This window comes from Diadema setosum, chromosome 7, assembly GCF_964275005.1.
Source record: "Diadema setosum chromosome 7, eeDiaSeto1, whole genome shotgun sequence".
In the NCBI taxonomy this organism is placed as follows: domain Eukaryota; kingdom Metazoa; phylum Echinodermata; class Echinoidea; order Diadematoida; family Diadematidae; genus Diadema; species Diadema setosum.
In genome coordinates this window covers 35,941,410-35,964,196 of record NC_092691.1, presented here as the reverse complement: position 1 = coordinate 35,964,196, position 22,787 = coordinate 35,941,410, and the positions used below count along the sequence as shown (strand labels likewise).

General features: G+C 38.0%; 1 protein-coding gene across 1 annotated transcript in view; it reads right to left on the bottom strand.

Moving 5' to 3' along the window:
- LOC140230908 (G-protein coupled receptor 54-like) overlaps positions 1–22,787 on the bottom strand; it is a 36,469-nt gene that overhangs the window by 1,890 nt on the left and 11,792 nt on the right. The window contains exon 2 of the mRNA XM_072311049.1: positions 462–597. Within this exon, the coding sequence (XP_072167150.1) occupies positions 462–597 (136 nt within the window). The remainder of the gene's footprint in view (positions 1–461; positions 598–22,787) is intronic.

Genomic DNA, 22,787 nt, shown 5'->3' with positions numbered 1-22,787 from the left:
TCACCCCCTAATACACATACATGCCAAGTTTCATTAGGATACCTCAAAAGGTTTTGGTATTTACCCTGTCCACAAAATTCATTACGGACGGACGGACGGACGGACGGACAACCCGAAAACATAATGCCTCCGGCACCACTTCGTGGCGGAGGCATAAAAATGTCATAGCAAACAGAGAAGGATAATGTATAAGTTGGTAACTATTCAATTCTATCAATTCAAATGAGATTCTATTTCCAATATCACATTTTTATTGATACAAGTTCAAGGTAAAAAATACAATGTATACAACAATCACTCACTAAATAACTAACAAACAATTTGGGGACAGTGCGTCCGGCAATTCGCTTAGAAATTGACTAAATTCTCGACAATAAAATGTTGATTCGTCCATGTCGATTTGCCATGGAAACGACTATGGATGTGTGGGCAGACTTTGAATGTCGAGTCGGGGAACTTACATAACCATATTCCGATGTTGAATAGCGCCGCTCGTCGGGTTGTCCTCGTGTTCCTAGAGCGGACAGCATGGACGATCAGAAAGTAACGATCGATCGTCATCGCAGTGAGCGTAAGACACGTGGCCTGAACTGTCACCTGTAAAAGAGAGATAGAAAGAAAGAAAGATAGATAGATAGATAGATAGATAAAGAGAGACAGAGAGAGAAAGACAGAGTGGAGTGTTATTAGCAATATTCGACAAAGTTTCTCTGTATCTCATTTTCAAGGGAAAATCACTTTCCTTGTTGTTGTTGTTTTTTTCTCTTTTCTCCTCATCCGTTGCTATATTTGTTTTTGCTTTTGGAGGTCTGTTATTATCCTTACTACCTCCATTCTACTTTAATAGGTACTGTTCCTCTTCTACCAAAGGAGATTGAACATCTGCCCTTATTCCATGGCACCTAATAAAAACCATGCCATTCTTCATGTCACGACAAGATTGATAAAAGTTCTAGTCTGGATGATTACGGAACTTATTTCCTAAATGTCAAGTGACCAATTATCAGGAAGAACATAAAGCAACTCCTGTATTAAAAAGAAAAAGAAAATACAAACGTCACCAACACAAAAGGAGAAGGATAGTCTACCTCTAACTATTCAGAACGTCCTGTCTTTCTTCCTACAACTCTGACAACGCACCATTTTACATCCAGCATTTATCCACAAATTGGCGTACAGGTTTAGGTTTCAATTCAGTTCATTAAACTTTCTTTTCCATGATACATAACAGCAACAGCACCCATAAAGTGACAATACAACTCAAAATGAGTACAACAGTTAAGATCAGCACAATATGAAGAATATCAATGAATTTCACACCATACGCTTCAGGCTATGGGATTATTTTACACGTTTTTGGAAAATGTATCGACTCCGGCACTGAAAACAATACATGTAAAATCGGGTCCCTCAGAGAAAATTCGTCGAAAAGCGAAACTAAACACTAGGAATACTAAAAAGTGGGCAAATAGAGAAAAACGAGGAAAAGACGACTATACGACAACATACACAAACACAGACACACAAACACACACACGACACACACACTCACACACACATACATAATGTTATAGTCATACAGATGTCCCCAGGATAAATGTATCCATCCGTCTTTCTAGCTACCTGTCTGTCTATCTACCTATCTATTTAATTATATTAAGTCAACACAACGATATCATATAACTAAGTATGTGCCATCCATCTACCCAGGTATGAATCTCTCTTGTAGGCCTATTTTTACTTTTGAATTAAAGATTTATTTTCGACAAATTTACTGGGGATTTGCATCTTTGAAAGCTGTAAATTTATGTAATCTTTTTTTTTTTTTGCTATCAATTTTGCTTGATTCATTTACTATACAATGTAGTCTTTTTAATATAGTGTACACTCGGTAAGCCCGTTCTTGTGTGCTTTGGCATTGACCCTTGAACTCTGATTCCCTTGCCCCTTGCCCTGTCTTCTTCTTCCTCTACCTTTTTTCCTTTCCACTTTGACCTCCTGTTTATTCTTTCAGTGTAAGAGAGCTGTTTTGTTTCTGTTTGTGTGTCCCGGACAAGCCCCCAATTGTTCTGGGCCCAAGGAAAAGATGGGGGCGATCAACACGTCACATGCATCATCTTCAGTGACACCAAACAGAAAACTATATCACCACCAGACTTTCTTTGAGAAACAGCAACTTAAAACTTTATTCTCGTCCTCGAGCGCCATGTCTGTCTCCGCAAACTCTCTAAGCTTTTCTACCCCCCCCCCCCGACTTAGCATGCTACACCCATTTGCGTAAATGCATATTCATGCACAACTCTTAATTCAATTTCCTCATTTTGATTAGATGCTATGAATTTCTGATAACATGCTGATCAATGTTGACAAAGAAGAAGAGGACTTGGTACTAGATCAAGCGCGTCGGCTGAGAATGATAAGGGCGTTAAGTTGCCACTAAACCCATAGTGTTCACGACCACTTAACGCCCCTTCTCATTCTGAACAGACGTGAATATTTTTTGATGATATTTGAAGAGAAATTAACCTACATACTTTGGAAAAGTGTGTACTCAGAAAAGATGCTTTGAAGTTTAGGGCCTAGTCAAGTGCATAATTTTACCCAGCTGTGCTCTCTGCAATGAATGGAATAGAGAACAAGATATAAAACTCATGGCAACTACTATGAAGGAATTATCAAACTAAACTTAAAGTTTTGACATCTTCAAGTACATTCTATTCATGACAGATACTAAGTCGGGTCGTGCGATTTTTTGTTGTTTTTTGTGATGCATAGTCGCATTTATTAGCTCGCTTTTTATCCGACCATCACGTTGTTCGGTGAAAACTTTATGATATGTATATCTAAATTGTTGGGTAAATACTTTATGTGTATATTTACTTTATTGTTGGGCGAAAACTTTAGTCTTTATATGTTTAATGTTTATTAGCTGGGATATTAGCATGATTAGTGCGCCTGGTCCTTGGTCTTGGTGTTTTTTGTTTTTGTTTTTTTTCTTGAGGAACATTTCCCATTCTACATTGTTAGTCTGTCAATCAGGTCAACATGAACACATAACGGAAGTTCACTTTTCATGAAAATTAAAGGAAAATACCCACGCCCCTTCTTTGTTGATTTACCTGTCAAATTTGCAGAGACAAAGACTACAAAGTTATCATTCGAGAACTATACAATCATAAGAATACAAAGAAGCACATCTGAACTGAAACGGACCACGCAGATGGTGAATGATTCAAACAATCTCCCAGTCCAGCAACCCTGGTCCCTGGTGTGCTTGTTGGCTGAAACAATGCGTTCTATTTTGTTTGTACAGATGTACTTTGTGTCAATTACCCTACCTCGTTCCTGATGAAACACCGCAGACTAAAAGAAAGAAAGAGCGAGAGGCAAAACAAAAAACACACACAAAATAGAAGACATCCCTTATTCCCCTACCCTCTTACCCATCACCATCTTGAGCGCAATAATTTGTTCCTATCTGGGCCCGGGGGCAGCGCGCAAAATGTCATGAAAGAGCTTTCCAGAGAAACAACGCGCGATGCGCGACATCAATTCCTCTGCACAACGGGAAACCAATCCCTGGAGTGGACCAATTTCTCACTGAACGGTACCAAATCATTACTTCTGCGAGGCAACACGAGGGAACCCGTTTTTACGAGAACGCTGATTCAGATGTATCTTCTGTCAGTCCTGCAAGATTGCCTCTTCTTATTCAGACTAGATAAATAAGTGAGTTTTGACGTCATCGACTGATTCCAAATTTCTTTATAGAACTTTTTTTTTCTATACGAAAGCGGCATACCAGACTTTGGTACCCTTTGAGATTATTTCACAAATGAAAGGTGATATGAGGAAAATCCTCTCAGCTTGCAGGGAGGCGGAGAATTGCCTCTCGCCGTATTACTCTGAGTAGCACAAGCAGTGGATATCTTGTTGCGAAACTTTGCCGCCGAATTCTGCCCGCTCAACTTGAAATTAACGAGCCCAAGGAAAGGAGAGGGGACTACACCAGACCCACTTTACGTTCGCTTCGATGACGGACAATACTGAGCGACATATCGTGTTGCCTGTTAAAATGTCATCTTGTTTGTTTGGGTTTGTTTTTTTTTTTTCCTCCTTGTGATAAATGATGAAATAAAGGATAAACTATAGAGAAATTAAGCACTTGAGCAATTAACTGTCAACCTCAAATTCATGCGTAATCTCTTAATATACAATGTGACTTGCCCACGCGTCATTTCCGTGTTCGCAGCTCCTTCCTCTTATTCAACCTGCTTGCTCCCACCCCCTCTCTCCCCCTAAATCCTTCTTTTTGATAAGTAGCTACAGCACATTGGTCCTTGTGGCAGGTTATTCAATATCAGGCATCACATCGAAAACCATCTAAAAATCCTACTTGAGTAGATTAAATATCATTAAGCTTGGCAAGTAGCGGAGTATACTGAATGCAAAGATAAAATGCTAAAGTGCATTCGCGGGGCAGATTAATAGACCCACAAACACGCATGATCGCACACTAACACACACACACACTCACGCACACATTTTATACAATCTATTTCCCACTCATTGGGTGGAACAGTCTAGTCAGCTTAAGGCTCGTTTTCAGGGCCTTCATACTGTCAGGTTAAAGATTACAAAACATTTTATACATAACGATAGAATGCATGTTAAGCAAGGACAAGGAATGCGTAAAATGATCCTTAGATAAACAACACCGTAGATTATAAACACAGTTGTGTCAGATATAACAAATACAAAGGGGAACAACAATTCATATTCGAGTGAGAGTTTTAATGATTGGGAAGAAGAAATCGTGTCTCCCCCACCCCATCCTCCCCCCCCCCCTCTCTCGTACTTTGTAATGCTTTATATATTCAGAGAGCAACAGTTGGGTCCGCCAACTGAGTGTTGGTCATGATTACCTCATTAGTTATGTAGACAGCTAAATTACGAGCATGTGTGTGTAAGTGCGTGTGCGTGTATGTGTGTGTGTATGTGTGTGTGTTTGTGTGTATGTGTGTGTGTTTTTGTGTATGTCTGCTTGTGTGCCTCCGTCCAAAAGGGATCTTTTCGCCCCTTTTATAGCTAGAATGGATACAAGTCAAGTAGCAAGGTGCCAATCTACCACTTGAGGCAATAGTTATAGATCCTGCACACGTTAAACCTGATCTCCTTGACAATCTGAGGTTGAAAATGGTTTTCTAATTTGACTATTCTGTTTTAGATTTTGTACGAATCGGAATTGTAAAAGGACACGGAGAGAGGAGAGAGAAAAAATTAAAGGTAAACGGCAAATTTAGCAAATCATTTCATATCACAGCGCAGCCCAATGGTTGTCGGAAGCGAGCAATTGCTGAAATCAGCATTGATGTCATTTTAGATGGCAGATTTCTCTCTCTCTCTCTCTTTCTTGGATCGCATGTACATTTTCAAACATTACGCGAGGGATTTGTTCAAAGAAGATGCACATAAAAAAAAAAAAGGTCACGAAAGAGAAAGAAAAAATGAAAGAAAAAATGGTCCAGGGCAGAGGTTTGGCAAAGGAAGGGGGAAGACTTTAAATAATGAGAATCAGGCAGAGAAAAGAGAAGAGGGCTACAAGAAATGTAAATACTAGCTGCTGTTGTTGTTGTTGTTGTTTTTCTATAAGAGAAACAGTGAAAGAAAGAACGTTTTTTGTAAAACAATGGCCTGAGGACAATGATAAGAATAGGGATATCAAAATCAGGACATATAATCCACGCCAGCGTGGGACCCTAGGGCGTAGTTTGCTTGACATGGAAAAATTAAGGCGGCAAAAAACAGAAGGAAAACTCGCTCCTAAGCGACAGAAAAGGGAAATGGATTTTTGAAATGGTAGAAGAGACCTTCCGCGCGTCTCTTTGACAAAAAAAAAAAAGTCTACACAAATGAATGCTACATTAAAGGAAAAGAAAAACACTCTAAAATGCAGGAACTGGATCATTGGCTGATTGGATATGGCATATTGCGTGCAATACGTAAGTAACAATTTTATAATGTTTACAGTACTACCTACATTCATATATTTACAGAGAGATGCCGACAAACAGATCGAAATATATATATATGTATATATATATGTATATATATATGTATATATATATGTATATATATATATATATATATATATATATATACATATATCCAAACATGTTGCGAATTCACGTATTGGCTCCAATATAACGTATTATTGAGTTGCTCAATAAACTCATTCTTATTGGCGAAATAATGCATTACTAGTTTCTTTCTTGATTCTTCGTTATATATACATATATAATACATATATACATATATATATATATATTACACATAGTGACTGGCTGTGTAAATTGGGCAAAAAGTAAGACTCCTATATATATATATATATATATATATATATATATATATATAATCCATTTATATATATATATATATATATATATATATTTATATATATACATATATAATACATATATACATATATATAATATATATATATATATATATATATATACATATATATAGATATATAGATATATCTATATATAATTTATATACATAAATGGATATATATATATTATACATAGTGACTGTCTGTGTAAATTGGGGAAAGAGTAAGACTCCTAAGAAAAAAATGAAACAACGATAAATTACATTTTGACATTCGTCTCATACATTGAGAGCTATAGAAGATGAGGGATGGAGATAGATTTCCTCGTTGAACACTTGTCTAACTATTTCTTTCATCAAGACTCTAAGGATTCTCTCACAGAACAATATGCGTTCAGTTATTTTTCATCACTCGCTGTCTTTTGGATCTGTTGTATACTCTCGTTTCCCCAGCCCAATAAGATTAAAGACGCTTGAAACAGCATCTCATCGCAATCACATATCTGTGATGATATGATTAAACATGTACCTTCATTCTTAGTTTGTTTGGTTGTTGTCTTATCTTAATAGGGGAGAGGGGTATTACTGAAGTATTCGGTAGAAGTACGTGCCACATAATCATGACAGCTAGCCTTTAAAAAGTTTTTCGGCACACTCGACAGAATGACATTCTTAAAACAGGAAAGATACACTCACTTGTATTCAAACCATACCATGCCTATCGGTATTTTGATCCTTAGCTTTAAATACCGTTGGATCAAAACAAACAAACAAACAAACAAACAAACAAACAAACACGAAGAAATAGAGACGAAATGAAAAGAGATTAATGTGTAAACTGGAATTAAATAGAAAATGACTCTATAATCCATACGAGTATGCATTTAGCTCTTTCGTGATAGTATCATGATTAAAGTGATCCGAGTGTTATGTTCCCAACGCAGAGACAGCAATGAAAACGAAATATATTGGTCATGTTGGTGGATGGTGATATTCTGTTTCAACTTTGCTGAAAATACACCGTGCACGCCCTTACGGTTCGGGCTCTTATACCTCTAAATGAACGCTGCTGATGAACAAGAAAAGAGAAAGTGGAGGCAAAATCAATTTGGACAATCCTTCGGTGGCAATTTGAAACGGCTGTTGTAAATATTGCAAATCCTCCCGTATCGTACTTGGTTTACTCTACTGGAGCGTTCAGGGCAACTTTCTCACTCATTGACGATCTCTCTCTCTCTCTCTCTCTCTCTCTCTCTCTCTCTCCATCGACGCAAACATCACATGAACCCCGATCTAAATGGATACTGTCCCATTCATGGCCCAAGGCTTTGACGAACATCAAACACAATATATGATTTCATCTTCGATAATTCCGAGCAAGCCCGTGAGATAAGAGTCGCGATAATATGCGATGAAAGAGAGAAATAATCGTCATATACGTTCATTTTCAATATTGATGCAGGTGTCTTTTGTTCAGAGGCACAGCTCGCTGTATGATGTCTTTTTTTTTTCTCTCTCTCTATGCATTATAACTGAAAAGCCGGAGTGCCAATTTATATCTGTTTCTGTTAGATCACAAAAACACGAAGATATGAATCGCTTCTTTTCTGTTATGTTTATCTTTACATCACGATAGAGTTCTGTGTTTATAAACACATGTGGGTGTAATACTTCTGTTTTGCTTTGGTGTGTTTTTCTTCATTCTCGTACTATAATGGTGCCGTTACGCCTTGCACCACGACAAATATAATTTCGTTTTTATACATAACAAAAAAGGACGGATCAAACATGTCAAATTTAATGTTCATTAGTACGAGGGTAAAATTACATCCTAGAAAGAAATGTTCATATTGTTTGAAGATTCATTCTCCCGCTCTGTTCCCCCATCAGTGTTTCAATTTGATGTGTTGTTTTTTTTTTACGTCCTTGTTATGTTGCTTCGATTTGATTTTTTTTTACTTCCTTGTTATGTTAAAATGAAAATTGATTTCAGTTTGGTTTTTTTTTATATGAAAGGAAAGCAGTGTTTCGCTGAAACAATCACAAGAAACAATATTTGAGTCACGGGATGTCAAATAAAGGCTTTCCTCTTGTGAAATATCGTTCCAGTAAAAGCATCTGACAAACGTTCATTCTTGGGAGCAGCAAAATAAAGTCAAGAGTTTACGCAAACTGAAGAATACGCGTTGGATATACCGATATATCTCTCTGATCCCTATGTTTGTGTTGCACTAAAAGGGAACTGCAATGTGGAACAACTACAACAACATCAGCAGCAGCAGCAGCAGCAGTAAATGTGCAGAAAGACTTATCAAACACTCAAGCGAACATCGTCATGCACTCTCCGAGAATAGGACGAAATCAAAACCGGGTGGCTCAAATTGACTTGGCGGGTACAAATGCAACGAAACACAACACCCTCCCCACCAACTTTTGCTTGAGCGGGGGAGAGAGGCAGGTCGACAACGCCTCGCTAGAGCCGCCGCTGCGATCTCATCGATCAGCCGGCAGAGAGAAAGACTAGGGTGACTGGTGGAGGTGTGAGCTTTGATCATTTCAAGTGTCGAGATCGATCGAATGTGGCCGCAGGATTATCGTAGCAAATCAAGAGAGAAAAAGCAAACAAACAGAAAGATAGATAAAGAGATAAATAGATAGATAGAGAGATAGATAGATAGATAGATGGATAGGTGAATATATATATATATATTCATATGTATATATATATATATATATATATATATTCATATATATATGTATATTCATATGTATATATATATATATATATATATATATATATATATATATATTCATATATATATGTATATTCATATGTATATATATATATATATATATATGTATATTCATATGTATATATATATCTATATATATATATATATATATATAGATATATATTTGTCCTCAGTCTTGACAAAGGGCAGAAAGCTCGAAGTAAAATCAGATTGTGAGGATTCAAAAGCAACGTCTACCGTCTCTTCTTTACTCGTTATATATATATATATATATATATATATATATATATATCATAGATAGATAGATGAATAGACCGATAGATAGATAGATAGGCAGATAGAGAGATGAACAGAGAGATTGATGTAGATAGATAAGAGGTATATAGATAAGTAGATACACGTACATACATACACACATGCATGCATACATCCTTACATACATGCATGAATATATACAAGGGAGAGAGGGGGGGGGCGGTGGCGAAGGGAGGGAGGGGAAGGGAAAGGGAGTTAAGTGTATTTAAAGGTGTGAGATACGGAGAGGAAGGGGAAAGACAGACAGTAGTGGTGATAGAACGCATCCAAAATAATATCATAAAGCAGAATGTAATCACGGAATAAACCATAAAAGGGACACACACAAAACAAAACAAAAAACACCAAGGGAATCAAGAAATAATGAGAAGGACTCTCCAGAGACCAAATGAGGGATAGATAGGTTGTGAAAGAGGGGAGAGTCAACAACGGACCAATTTTTAGCGACAATTAATTTCTACATTCCATCATTATTTTCGTGAGTGCACTTATCTCAACATCAAAACAGCAGCAAAACGAAACAGATTCTAATTTCGGAGCAATTCTCAAAATATCTACATCATCGCCGCAGCCTGGGGCAGACATCCTGATACGGTGGTATTTTTTTTTTCTTTTGAGGAAGGGGTGTTTTTTTTTTTTTTGTGGGATCGAGGTTTTCAACAGTTAAGGCAATACAAATCTGCTCGAGGCATTGTTTTTAGCGCAAAATAATGATAAGACTAAAGACGTTTAATATCATCAGTTTCGACGCCATCGTTCAGCACCATCGGCACATGATTTCACCCGTGACGTCACTGCAGCAGTCTACGTCTGAATAGTATTGGTCTCCCTGTCGACATGTTTCCACAGGAAATATTACTATGCTGCTATGCAAGCATTATGTTACTATGGTGCAATGCTCACGTAAGCAATTTAAAGTTTGGGCCAATGAGGTGAACGCACTTGTTTAAACCTGTTATTGGTCCGTGAAATAATTTTTCATGATATTAACACCAGTAGGCCGGCAGTGCACAGAAGGTTATAGTACACATGTAGGTACAAAGTCACGTACTGCTAGGTTTGTAACCATGGTAACTTTTAAATATTATGGGGCAGTAACGTCACGCCAGAAACACTCGTTAGCGTATCCGCATGAGCCCAATATGACAATAATATGCACGATATGACCTACATAGACAAATATGTAAAGCTGTATACGCACAACCTTATCAAAGTAAATTAAATGGAATATGTTACAATAAGCGAGGTCATCTGTGAAAGCTTGTCTGAATAAGATAGTTCGGCTTGCCTCAGAAGAGAAAGTGAACGTGTGAAAGCCAGTGAAGTGTGATCCTAATCAGACATCCTACGAGAAGGCTGTACAATATTTATGTCGGTATAGTGATAAATGTGGCGTCCCGTGCGGTAGTCCAGCGCAGTCTCGGTAACGTGACTTCGATATGAACTCTTAAGTTTCTCTTTCACACGAAACGAGAAATTCGGAGTTTTCCCAAATCGCTTGTAATGTCCACAGGGATGTATTGACTTTCCCTGTCTTGGGAAATGCGTAAAAGCTGTTGATTTCATAGCTGCAGGATAGTTCTAGAAAAATGTCCCCTCTTAGATAATGTGAAATAACTGACATTCCGTGTACATAACGATCGAGGAATGGTAGGCACCGTACGTGGCGTTGCCGTGTTTGTTTATGTGCTTTCCTTCATATTTTATGGCAAAAACTTCAAGTTTGACGTTTTTGTGTCATGCAGATTCATTTGTCTTGCTGATAAACACAATGTTTCAAAATTCTGCTTGGATTTCACCCGAATTTCTTACGATTAATTGTTGTCAGATCGGTACTTTCATCAGAAAGTATTTGAACTTGAATTAATTCTGTGCCTACGATTTTACCAGGGCGACGCAGTGATGAGTAATATACTCACATACGGCACACATACGTGTAGTTGCATGTTGTACTATGTGAGTGTGTGTGACCACGGCTTATTTATGTTAAGGATCAACCACATTGGTTCTCTGTTGCTAACATAAGCAGTGCAAATAGGTTTGATGAAGTGGGTAACATCCCACTTCTAATGGTGAAACGCAATATCTCGCATGCTCGCAATCTTCACGCACTTAGGAGATTAGTATCACACAGGTGTAAAGATCCACAGTCCAGTCGGGGAAAAAGACTTCGCTCGTTTACCGCACTACGTAGTTGACGGACGGGTTGCTTAGATAAGAACCGGTAGATTTAGATCACGATCTGCGCGCTTTTCAAAGCCGCGATAATACGGTTGCCATGTGCAGGGATAACTGTTACTAATGCGACTAAAAGAAAGTTTCTAGATCTCCATCGAAGCCACTCCCTACGACTTGAATCAATAATGTCGGTTTGTTATCCACTCATCTCCTCCACTGGTTCTCTTTTGAATTTGTAAGAATCTGACGGTAAAGACCGTCGTCTCAACTTTAATATTGGATATGATATCGTCTCTTCCTCGCGAAAAACACCTGCACAAAATTTCAATCAGCGGCAATGAAAAGCAGTGATGGCAGCGATGATACACTAATCGTCGATGCCTTTGAAGTGTTGTTTGCCTTATAGCTGCCGCTTTCCCCATTATTTCCGCCGCTTTTCCACATCCTTATTGATGCACAGCATGTGATTGATTATTGAAATTGAATTAATGCATTTGCATGCATTCTTAAGGAATCACTACGTAAGTGAAACTGACTTTTTGAAATTTTATAGGTATTTTAAAGATCATTCATCCACACCTCCTGATCAAAATGGAAAACATACTACTTGTACTATCAACAAATTAATATTCTAAGCTTAACGGCCACTGCGCTGTATTTATCTTTAAAGATCTGTCTACCACATATACAAATGTTTCATGAGGGGACATTATGACTATAATACAAGTAAGGAATGTATGATAAATGTATAGACAATTTTATTTCATTTGATTTGAATTTTGCATTTCATCATTCCATGATTCTACAGAAAACGTATCGATATCTTAATCTATTAACTCTCGGCGCATTAACGGAGAGTAAAGGCAGATGGTACAATGAAGTCTAGAATGGAATTTCAATAGTAGAAAAGATTTTTGGAGTATCAAAAGTACTTGGTGGCAAAAACAAAATAAAACACGAAGCTGACAAGAAACTTTGTTGCTAACGAGAAATTTCACGTGAAAAGCGGTGTCAAATAGTTTCCCTTTTTTTTCGAAAACTTAAAAGCCATTACGTCGTAGCGTAACCAAAGATCTCTCTTACGGTTCCATGACATTTGCTCCTGCAACAAGATTGCTCCCATAAAATACCTGCATGCTAAGGCAAACGTCGATTCTACGAATATAACCCTATCTAACCCCGATTCTAATCCTCACATCAAATTAAACCTAAACCCTATCACAACCCCAACACTAACTCTAAGTCCTTGGAGAAAATAAAACCGGAGGAAATGTCGCAGGAGCAAATGTCGTGACAGCCTTTCTTACATGTTGTAATGTGGCACTGTAGCGTCTTTTTGCATCGTAGCGAGATCTCAATGAGAGATAGTTGGTATGTGTAATGCCTGATAAACGGAAAGACAGGAAGAAAGATGGAAAGTGAGATAGATCTACTAGATAGATGGAAGAGAGACAGAATGTATGTCAAACAGAGAGAGAAAGAGGGCAGAGAGAGGGATGGGGGTATCTAAAGTGTGAGTGAGTGTAGTGCGGTACACGATTTAGTTTTAGATGCCATTTGTATAAAAGCATGTCTAATTAAGACAACATGGCGCACAATATGCGCCATAATTGAATAACGACTGGCGACGGATTGAAGGATTAATGTGCAGCACGACTAATTGAGAAAAAGGCACTCACCAGTCTTAGCGGAGCCTCGTAACATTACATCTTGTTCGACAGGTGTGCCACTCGCCCAAGGCCAGAGATCTCCCAGTGATCTTATGGCACCATCACCTTTTAATACACTTTCTCACTATATGCCGCGTCACACACTCTCTCGTGTCAGAGCATCCACTTACGCGCTATAGTTTCTGGTAGCGCGAAATATTTCAACACCGCGAAAATTTCCACTTTTACAGTAAGTGGCGTAGTCTCGTTGCAAAGCGTTTACATCATCTTGAGAATTACTATAAGCGATAAAATTTGTGATTTCATGTTTGTCGCAAAATGAGAAGTTAATCATAAATATATGTTCGGCCGCCTTTCTTTCTCTCTGATAACATGCAATGGTTTTCTTTTCTATTTCTCAATTTATCTTCTTCAAGAAATGGCAGAATACAGGCAAGTGTAACACTCCAGTGAAAAGTTTATGTATTTGTTGCCATCATATAAACAGGTTTCAGTGTAAGGATTTCCTTCGGTGAGAGCGAATGAGATACTGCGCGCATAGATAAATATCTCGAGTGATACGGGCACTCGCTTTCAATGTCGTAGGATCAATGACCGGCAGTGAATGTTTGAGTGGACATTCTGTACATTCACTGCGTTATGCAAGCGCGAATTTCAAACTCGTCAGTGTCACTAGCAGATGCGTTCGGCATGCATACTGAATATTTACCTTATCAACTTTCAGGTATGGCTGATTTCATACCAGAATCACAATGACAACTGAATGATCTCACAACCGTGCTTATCATGGCAAGGCAGTTGTTTTGATTAAACTATGGCAAGACAAGTACGACTCACGAATCAAGTACCCTAAGCAGTAAAGTGAAGAGACAAACCAGACAAAGCGGAACAGAAATTCCCTTGTCTGTCTTCTCTAACGCAACAAATAAATACAATGTACTAGGGATTCTTTCGTCCTTGTTTTAAAATAGTTTATCGTTGGTCTGTGATCTCCAACATCGGTAAACACGAGGAATCTAATATAGACAAGGTCGGACAAGATGAAAAAGTTTTAAAGGTAGAATAAGGAATAGTTTTTGAGAAATAAAACAATTTATATTGTGATAATTGGCATGTTTGTTTGCTTGTTTTTCAAACCAAAAAAAAAAAATGGAACATTTGCATTCGCAGATTGAAAACAATAACCGTCTATTGGTTGGTGGGGAGGGGGCCGTGATGTTGATGACAATGATGATAATATAAACAGATATACATATTTATACATATATATTTAAGGAACATTTCATTTTATCATACTTATGGAAATTAAAGTTAGACATGTGTGTGTAATATAACGTATATTTTTAATGATGTATTAATGATTATGTTTAAAGACATTCTAAGTTTGTTGTTATCAAATGTGTAACTTTTTTTTGAATTTATGATTTGTCAGTTGCAGTTTTATCTGTGAACCTTTGTTTTCAAATGTCATGTGTTGTATTTGTATGTTTTTACCCATTTGCAGGGCCCTCATTGAAAGCAGTTTTATAACTGTCGAGGCTACCCTGGTTAAATAAAACTGGAAATAAATATTCCCTGACCATTTGTGTGTGTGTGCGTGTGTGTGTGTGTGTGTGTGTGTGTGCGTGTGTGTGCGTGTGAGTGTGTGTGCGTGTGTGTGTGTGTGTGTGTGTGTGGAGGGGAATTGTTGAGGGATTAAAGTCCATACATCTTTGGTCAATACAACTTCACATGAGATCTCCGTTCGAGGACAAGAACCGAAAGCACAAAATGGGTATTTTTTCCTGCTGCAGATGTACAAAACCGTGAGGGCAAGATATATCCAATTAATGACGTTCGGTTTCGAATAAACATGAAATGACGCAAATAACGCCTGCTACTCCATCATTCTTGGCATTTCTGTAAGGCTTTATCTTGTCTGATGACCACAATTAACATTTAATCTAATTTCAAAAAATGCAGATATCATCAAGAAATCAAGAATGTCAGATGAAACATCGAAGAAGGTATTGGATGTACGAATTTGCATTCTGTCAACGATTAGGGGTCTGACTCTTGAGGTAGAGAGTGAAGGGGTGAAAAGCGAGAATGAAAGGGGAAAGGAATGTAACACGCGCATATCGCAAAGCCTGGGGGTATGAAGTCATGACTGTTACTAAGATGAAGACTAGTGAATAAAAAAATCTGACGCATGACTTAAAATTATGTACACTTCATCCCGGACACACGACGCAGATATGATCAGAGAACTTCCTAGAATGTGTGGTTATTACCTTCATCATGTCATTGTTTTGTATAATAATACACGTGTTTTATCTTCCTTTTTCCTCTCCTTCGTCTTCTTGTTCTTCTTTTCCTCCTCATCTCATCCTCTGCCGTCTATTTGCTCGTCTGGATCATCAGCATCATTATCTTTTTCCATTTTCTTGTTTGTCTTCTTCTTCTTCTTCTTCATCTCGTCTTCACCATGGTAATCAACGTCTCTTTCTGCATGCTCTTTGATGAGGCATTTTGGTACACAGAAACGGAAATGCTCGGGCTGAAACTTTTGCCTCCTTCAAAATTATCGTCGCAATTTTACGATTTGATTCTCCTTTATTCTTTTCATCACTTAGCAATGCCGCGCTCTCAGCAAGGCGTCACTTTATTTAGCAACTTCAAAACTTCTCATTAATCAAAAGTATATGCGCCACGTACAATTTCCGACGCACAATTTACTACCTGCCTTCAAACAGCTTGGCAATTGTTAATCGTATTTTAAGATGTGTCAATAAATATTTACATAGCTTCGATGTTCATGCAGTTGTTGCCCCTGCCGAAAACGTTAACTGAACGAGCGAATGATTTGTTGCTAGTCACGCCAGGAATGCTACCAGTAAAAGAAGCGTTAGTATTCGAAGGCTGTGCCTTTTTCCCCGCTTTCACCAACCAACATCAAAAGACAAAGCCAATTTGATCGAGGGCTATAGCCAGCTGTTTTCGCGAAATACAAAGTCTCCTATGTATTTTCATATAAGAACAACGAGGCAAGAAGAATTACGCCGTTCATTTTCTCACAGAACGTTTATGAGATTTGTTTTTCTTCTCATACAGTTTGTTACGCAGAGGAAGCTGGGGATATATACCGAAATTTGCAGCACTCAATCACTAATGGTTCCCAAATTGGCTTGACGTATATTGCATTTCACAGCGAACTAATAAATCTTGTTTTTCTCCTTACCCTGACTGTGCCTACCTCTCTCTTTTCTCCCCCACCCCCCTTTTTTTTCTCTCTCTCTTTCTATTTCTCAGCGCTATGTTTGCCTCTTACCTTTTCCCATATAGGACGGGATTAATTAGCTAAATGCGTTAATATCGCTCTGGTCAAACGACCATAATTCGCGTTTTATTACCAACAGTTCATAACCGATTAGATTGCGTTTGTATCATTCATTACAGCATAAAGAGAACCGAAATACATGCACTCGATATCCGCACTGGTCTTTCATACACACTCACGCACTGAGTACTTTGGAATTTGAATGCGTGGTGGATTTAATCAGTTTTGACTGTGCGTATCTGAGCATTAAGTGATGGAATCGTTCGTATGTGTGTAAAACAAAATTAATTCGACGGACCTTTGATAATGCGCGTCACAATGGACTCCACGCTCTCGTAAAGCTCAGTTAGCAGAATAAACAGGCTCTACCGGCAGACAATTATTGTCTACTTCATTAATTTCCTCTTAAGAAATAAACAACAACAAAAAAGAAAGAAAGAAAAAAAAACACAATGCCAACAAATCACGCAGGATTGACTCCAGCACTTTTAAGGTCTCGGCTTATAACCCCTCCCCCCTTCCCCATTAGCTTTGCCATTACAACTTAGCTTGTCAAAGGATGAATGGCCTGAAAAAAAAACAAAAAACAAATTGGTCTATACAGCACATCAGCAAATAGCCTTGGATGCCAATAGCTTTGTGTTTCATGTTTTCGAATACATAAAAGAGTCGGCCATACAGTCAGGTAGAGAAAGTTCCATTGAGGTAATATCAAAAGGTGTTATCAATGCTGAGTTCAACAACGATATCAGTGCTTGATGAAAAATAAAATGGGAACATTTCAAATTCCATAAGTTCCAAATATGTTCGTCCAGTTCTTAGACAGTGTCACTGTTCTCTGTGTTTGGTTTATGTGTGTATCGAGAATATTCATAAAGTATCTCCTTTGAGTAATATACAATGGACTGGTCTGACGATGTCTCAGTTATACGAAAGAAGATAAGACCTTTCTGCGGGTAATCTGTGGATATTCTTCTTATTTCTTTCATTTAAGGAGGATAAACTAACAAAGTACTAGTGCTACTGTCATATCTACATGGAAATGGGACGAAAGTAGGAGGCGTAGGATCTTTAAAATATTCAAACTTTAAATGAGTTATCTAAAGTGTCTGTGGGGGATTCCACCTTTAAGGATGCAATGGCAGTCTGAATGTAAACAATTTAACCTTATGGTGGCTAATGGGCACTTTGAAATGGGTCACGTGACCCTGGGCTCTTATTGCAGACAGTCGATTACGTGATATTGTGCGTGTGTCATTAGAAGAAACGAGACGGTCATTTTCAATGGCAACTTGCTGATCTCAGTCTCAAGTCTGTCCAGTAAAGAGCCTGTTCTTGTTCACTCACTAGTGTTTTATCACTTTGGAACTTGATTTCAATCATACATTTAGAACAAATCATATATACTGTCATATCTAGTTTCTTTTGGACAATACATTTTGGATCATTGTTACATTTTGTCATGTAGTGTACTACACATTGTCGTTTTGAGTGTTCCACGTTTTACAAACTGCTTTCCAGATGATTACTTAATTTTTCATCATCATGATGTTGAATTTTCTTTTAAGCAAAGTATGCATTGTTTCTCCTTTTAATAAATTGAATTGTACATACATTTTATAATATACTTTATATGCATTAAACATTACTTTCTTACGAATTGTTTAAAGTAGTATAATTTGTAAAATGCATATTTCAAACTACGTTTTTGGTGGTTTTTATTTTGCTCCTGTATGGACATAAATCATAATCTAGTTGAACTGGATTGTTAGACTTGTTTTCCTCTCAATTTTTGACTCAGGATTGCGCAGCTTTTTCACTGTGTGTTTTCTGCATCGAATAATAATAATAATAATAATAATAATAATAATAATAATAATGATAATGATAATAATGCGGACTATGAACATGAATTGCCGAATGAATTGTACAGCGTCACTATCCCGCTATTATGTACTGATATTTCCATGATTTCACGAAAACGTGGAGTGTACGCGGCTGAAGTTGTGCTGTGGCTATTTTTAAGATGCCATAACAACCACAACTCATTCATCTCCAAAGTATGATTTTGCGGAGTAAAACTGTTTACAGCTAAGCACCCTGCCGCCACCTGTTTCAGTCCAATATGATGAGGAAAATTGCCAACTGATAAATCACTCAGTGTCAAGCACACACAGACAAACACACACACATACATCACATACACACACGCACAGACACACACACACACATACTCACACACAAACACACACATTCAACACTCATTCGCAAAAAAAAAAAACCCACGCCTACCTAGCACTAAGTCCACAATATCCAAAGATCTCAGTTATAGAAGGTATTTGCACACTAATTCACTCAAAGAGTTACATCACAACGGGCTTGTGACCTTCACAGCTTTTATTAGTGAAAAGAAAAAGACCTCGCTAAAAGTAATGATATCAAACTCAATATAAGAAACGGTTAAACAGGGATGAAATGGAACATACAAGTATACATACATGATACCAGAGAAGAAAACTTAGGAAAGTTCTTCTGAACATTTGACGAAGGCTTCGGAAAAATAAAACGGAGACGAAGGGGACTGTGGGGCTTTTCACCTTCTAACAACGTATTGAATTCAAATGTGTTTGTGGATGACGGGGTTTGGAAGATTTGCATCTGCGGCTGCGGTGCGATTTCGACGATCTTTTTTTTTTTATGTCGGCATACCACACTCAATTTAGAGTCATAAACAAAACAAAAAAGACAAACCCGCCAAGCCATATCCTTTCTAAGCTACGGAGAGGAAGATTATTACTTATGAATAGATGATTGTGTCTTTGGGTATTTGAGGAAAGAGAATGTTCTGAGTCGCAAAGAATCAGCCGATTCTCACCGCGAGGAGACAATCGCAGGAGCTTTGGCGATTGCCAATGACAGTCATCGAGTCTGGATGAAGAAACATAGGGTATACCGACAGTTCACTGGTGCAATATTCATCAAGGATGAAAAACAGTGCTGAGGAGGATATGTAAATAGAAACTTGGAGACACTGGGCGAGGACAGAGAATGAGAAAGAAGAGAGAAAGAGGGAGAGAGATGGCGAAGGAGAGGGGAGAAAGAAGGGAATAGGGAGTAGTAATCTGCAGACAAAAAGATATATAGGCCCTATATATAAACCACCCCTATATAGTTTTAAAGTCTCTTAATAACCAACCAAGTTGTTTTTTTTTTTTCTTAGATAATGTTTTGTCTCCAACATTTTATCCCTCGTTGATGAAGTATTTTGTTGGGTTTTTTTTTTTTCAGTCAAAAGTCCGTTGTATCATCTGACACTAATCTGACTCTAATTCTTTGATTGTTATACTCTTTATTCGCTTCATAAAGAGCACATATTATATACGATAAGATATCTCGTAAAAACATGCAAATAAATAAGTACAAACATAATGTGTTAAGAAAATACACGCACATATCATCTTTTGCTTCGACGAATAAAAACAGTTGTCGGAAGTTGCGATCTTCCATTCTCGATGTATGTTGGTTAGCTGTTGTGCGGATTATCTCACATCTCAAGTTACAGATTCGAAAGTTGTTGTGGGATTTCAGCACGAATGGTCAATCCCGGCCTTACAAAATGGTCAAACTAAGAATACAAATGAGAGTTCTGCTTAACCTTAGGATCCTACCTTTAAAGAAAGGGGACGTCATGGCGACACTTGCTTGTTTATATTGTGACGCACAACCTCTTCTAGACGATCGTGTTTTCGCTTCGCTGGTTGCAATGTCACGTGGTCTCAAAGGGCCAAGAGAATTCGTGTCTGTTGATGTTAGATCATTAATGCATATAATTTCGACTGAAAGCAAAAATAACAGTAACTCCAATCTTCCTTCGCATACAGTATTCATGTCATGATCCACAGCACTGACGGTTTCAAGGAACATGTAATTAGAGTAAATTCGTGCTGGACAAAGGGATAGCTTCATTTCATACAAAAGTAGTCTAGATTGCTATGATCCTGATTAGAGATTAATGAATCCTATGATTAATTGCATGTCAAACAAATTTCCCAAAGAATTATAATGAAAAAGAAAATTAGCAATAGTTTAAGGTGATTCATTCATTCTTTCATTCATTCATTCATTCATTTTTTCCATTTCCAACAGTAACATAAAAATATCTTAATAATAATACATAAATTAAATAAGTTAATTACATCGGAATGCATACTGCAATATAAGTTTACAGAATATTGTAAGAATACGGATCATAACGATTGTAACGAGAGCCAAATACCTTCAACAAAAACGAAATTATCAGATCCTTTAAAGAGTCAAACAGACATGAAATGAATCATTAAAAAAATAACAAAATCTTAACAGAGTCTTTAACGACAGCAGAAACAATGAAAGCTATTTCATCGGGCAATGTCGGGACCAAGAGTGCGCTGACATTTCAAAGGGCGTTCACTGCTGCATTATAGAGCGCCACCATACCATCTTTCGTTTGTTTGTATGTCCGTCTCCAGTGGGAGATTGTCGACAGTCATTTTGTGTGTGTGTGTGTGTGTGTGTGTGTGTGCTACATTCAAGTTTGTAATCTCCATGGTCGTGGTGGAATTCAAACATATTAACACAAACGCATTTCAAATATGCGCTCTCACAATCAGTGGGGCCAACCGTGGGAAATTGTATCAGAGGGGATTACGTAAAACGGGAATAGGAGCCAATTTTTCTCATTCAGCAGTGACATATGTATCATGCCTCTAGAGCGGAAGAGAATTGAATTGCGTTTCCAGTAATGGAAGAGATGAATTATAATACGTCAAAGCTGGACATGACAAATATAATTCCTCCACAACCTTGTCGAGCTTTACACCTCGGTTACTGCTTCATGAACCGCCAAAGTTAATACATACAACCTGATCGTGGCAATGACGTCATTTATAAAGCGCGCTCTCAGACCCATTAGCTACATGATATATTTTCGGATGTTTCTAGTCCCCCAAAAAACAATTAATGCGGATAGGAGCGTGGTTACGAACGGGAGCGGGTGTAACTCTGGCTAAAAGCCGGGTGTAATCATACCGAACGCCACTGGGCGCCGTAGGGAATAGGTTCAGTTCGCCCGCCATCAGACGATGCCGACTAGCTATTCTTGCTTGTAATTGATGCAAATGAGACGCATCTCCGTCCGCACAATTTGGCGCGAACATTGCGCGTACGGTCACAATACCTCGTAACAATCAACGCACCTGTCCACCTTGCAACACTCTGACACCGCCAAACAAATCCCTGTGAGCGAATGAGGCCTTATACATTTTCATCCTAACCCGCCAGGGGTTTACGAGCCTTCTCCTGATTTCAAATGGCCAATGGGCTCTTTGGAATTGTGGGTAGGCGGAGGGCTACTTCTCTGTTCTTTGAAACGTATTAGTCATTAAAAAAGACATCTTGTGGATCATAACGTTGATCCCGAACACACTTGTGTTCATCATCAACACAGTCATTTTTGTTTTAATCTAAATGTACAATAATACAGATAGAAATGGTTATGTGTTGTCAACGACGGAAAATAGAATCATTATCAATGTTACATATAATTAGTCAAAGAATGTGCGTTCCCCTCCCACAAAGCATACACACACACACACACACACACACACATACACACGAAGAAAAACAAAATTTGTGAGCAAACGTGAATACAGTCAGAAACGATCAGGATCGTGAGCATAATCATTTTCTGTATAAAGGAACAAATAGAGAAAAAAAGAAACATGTTGACTTTTTATTGTTTTTTTTTTCCTTGTTGCTACGCACACTGCAGTGCAGCACATAATCCTCCGTAAGAAGCAGACGACAAACACATCCAAGCATAACGCAGACGCATGGATAGTCCCTCCTACACACACACAGACACACAGACACACAGACACACACACACACACACACACAGAGTCACAGTAGCAACACACTTGTACTCGCGAACACTGTAACACGTCTTCTTAAGACGTAAACCTGGCATATTCATATCACGTGAGTGCAATACTACACACACTCATCAACACACGTGTATTCACTGTAACACGTACATCTTCATTAGATATGGACATAGCGTATTCATAACACGGCAGTGGAATACTGAGAACAATGAACATCATAAAGTTAAGCTTCATT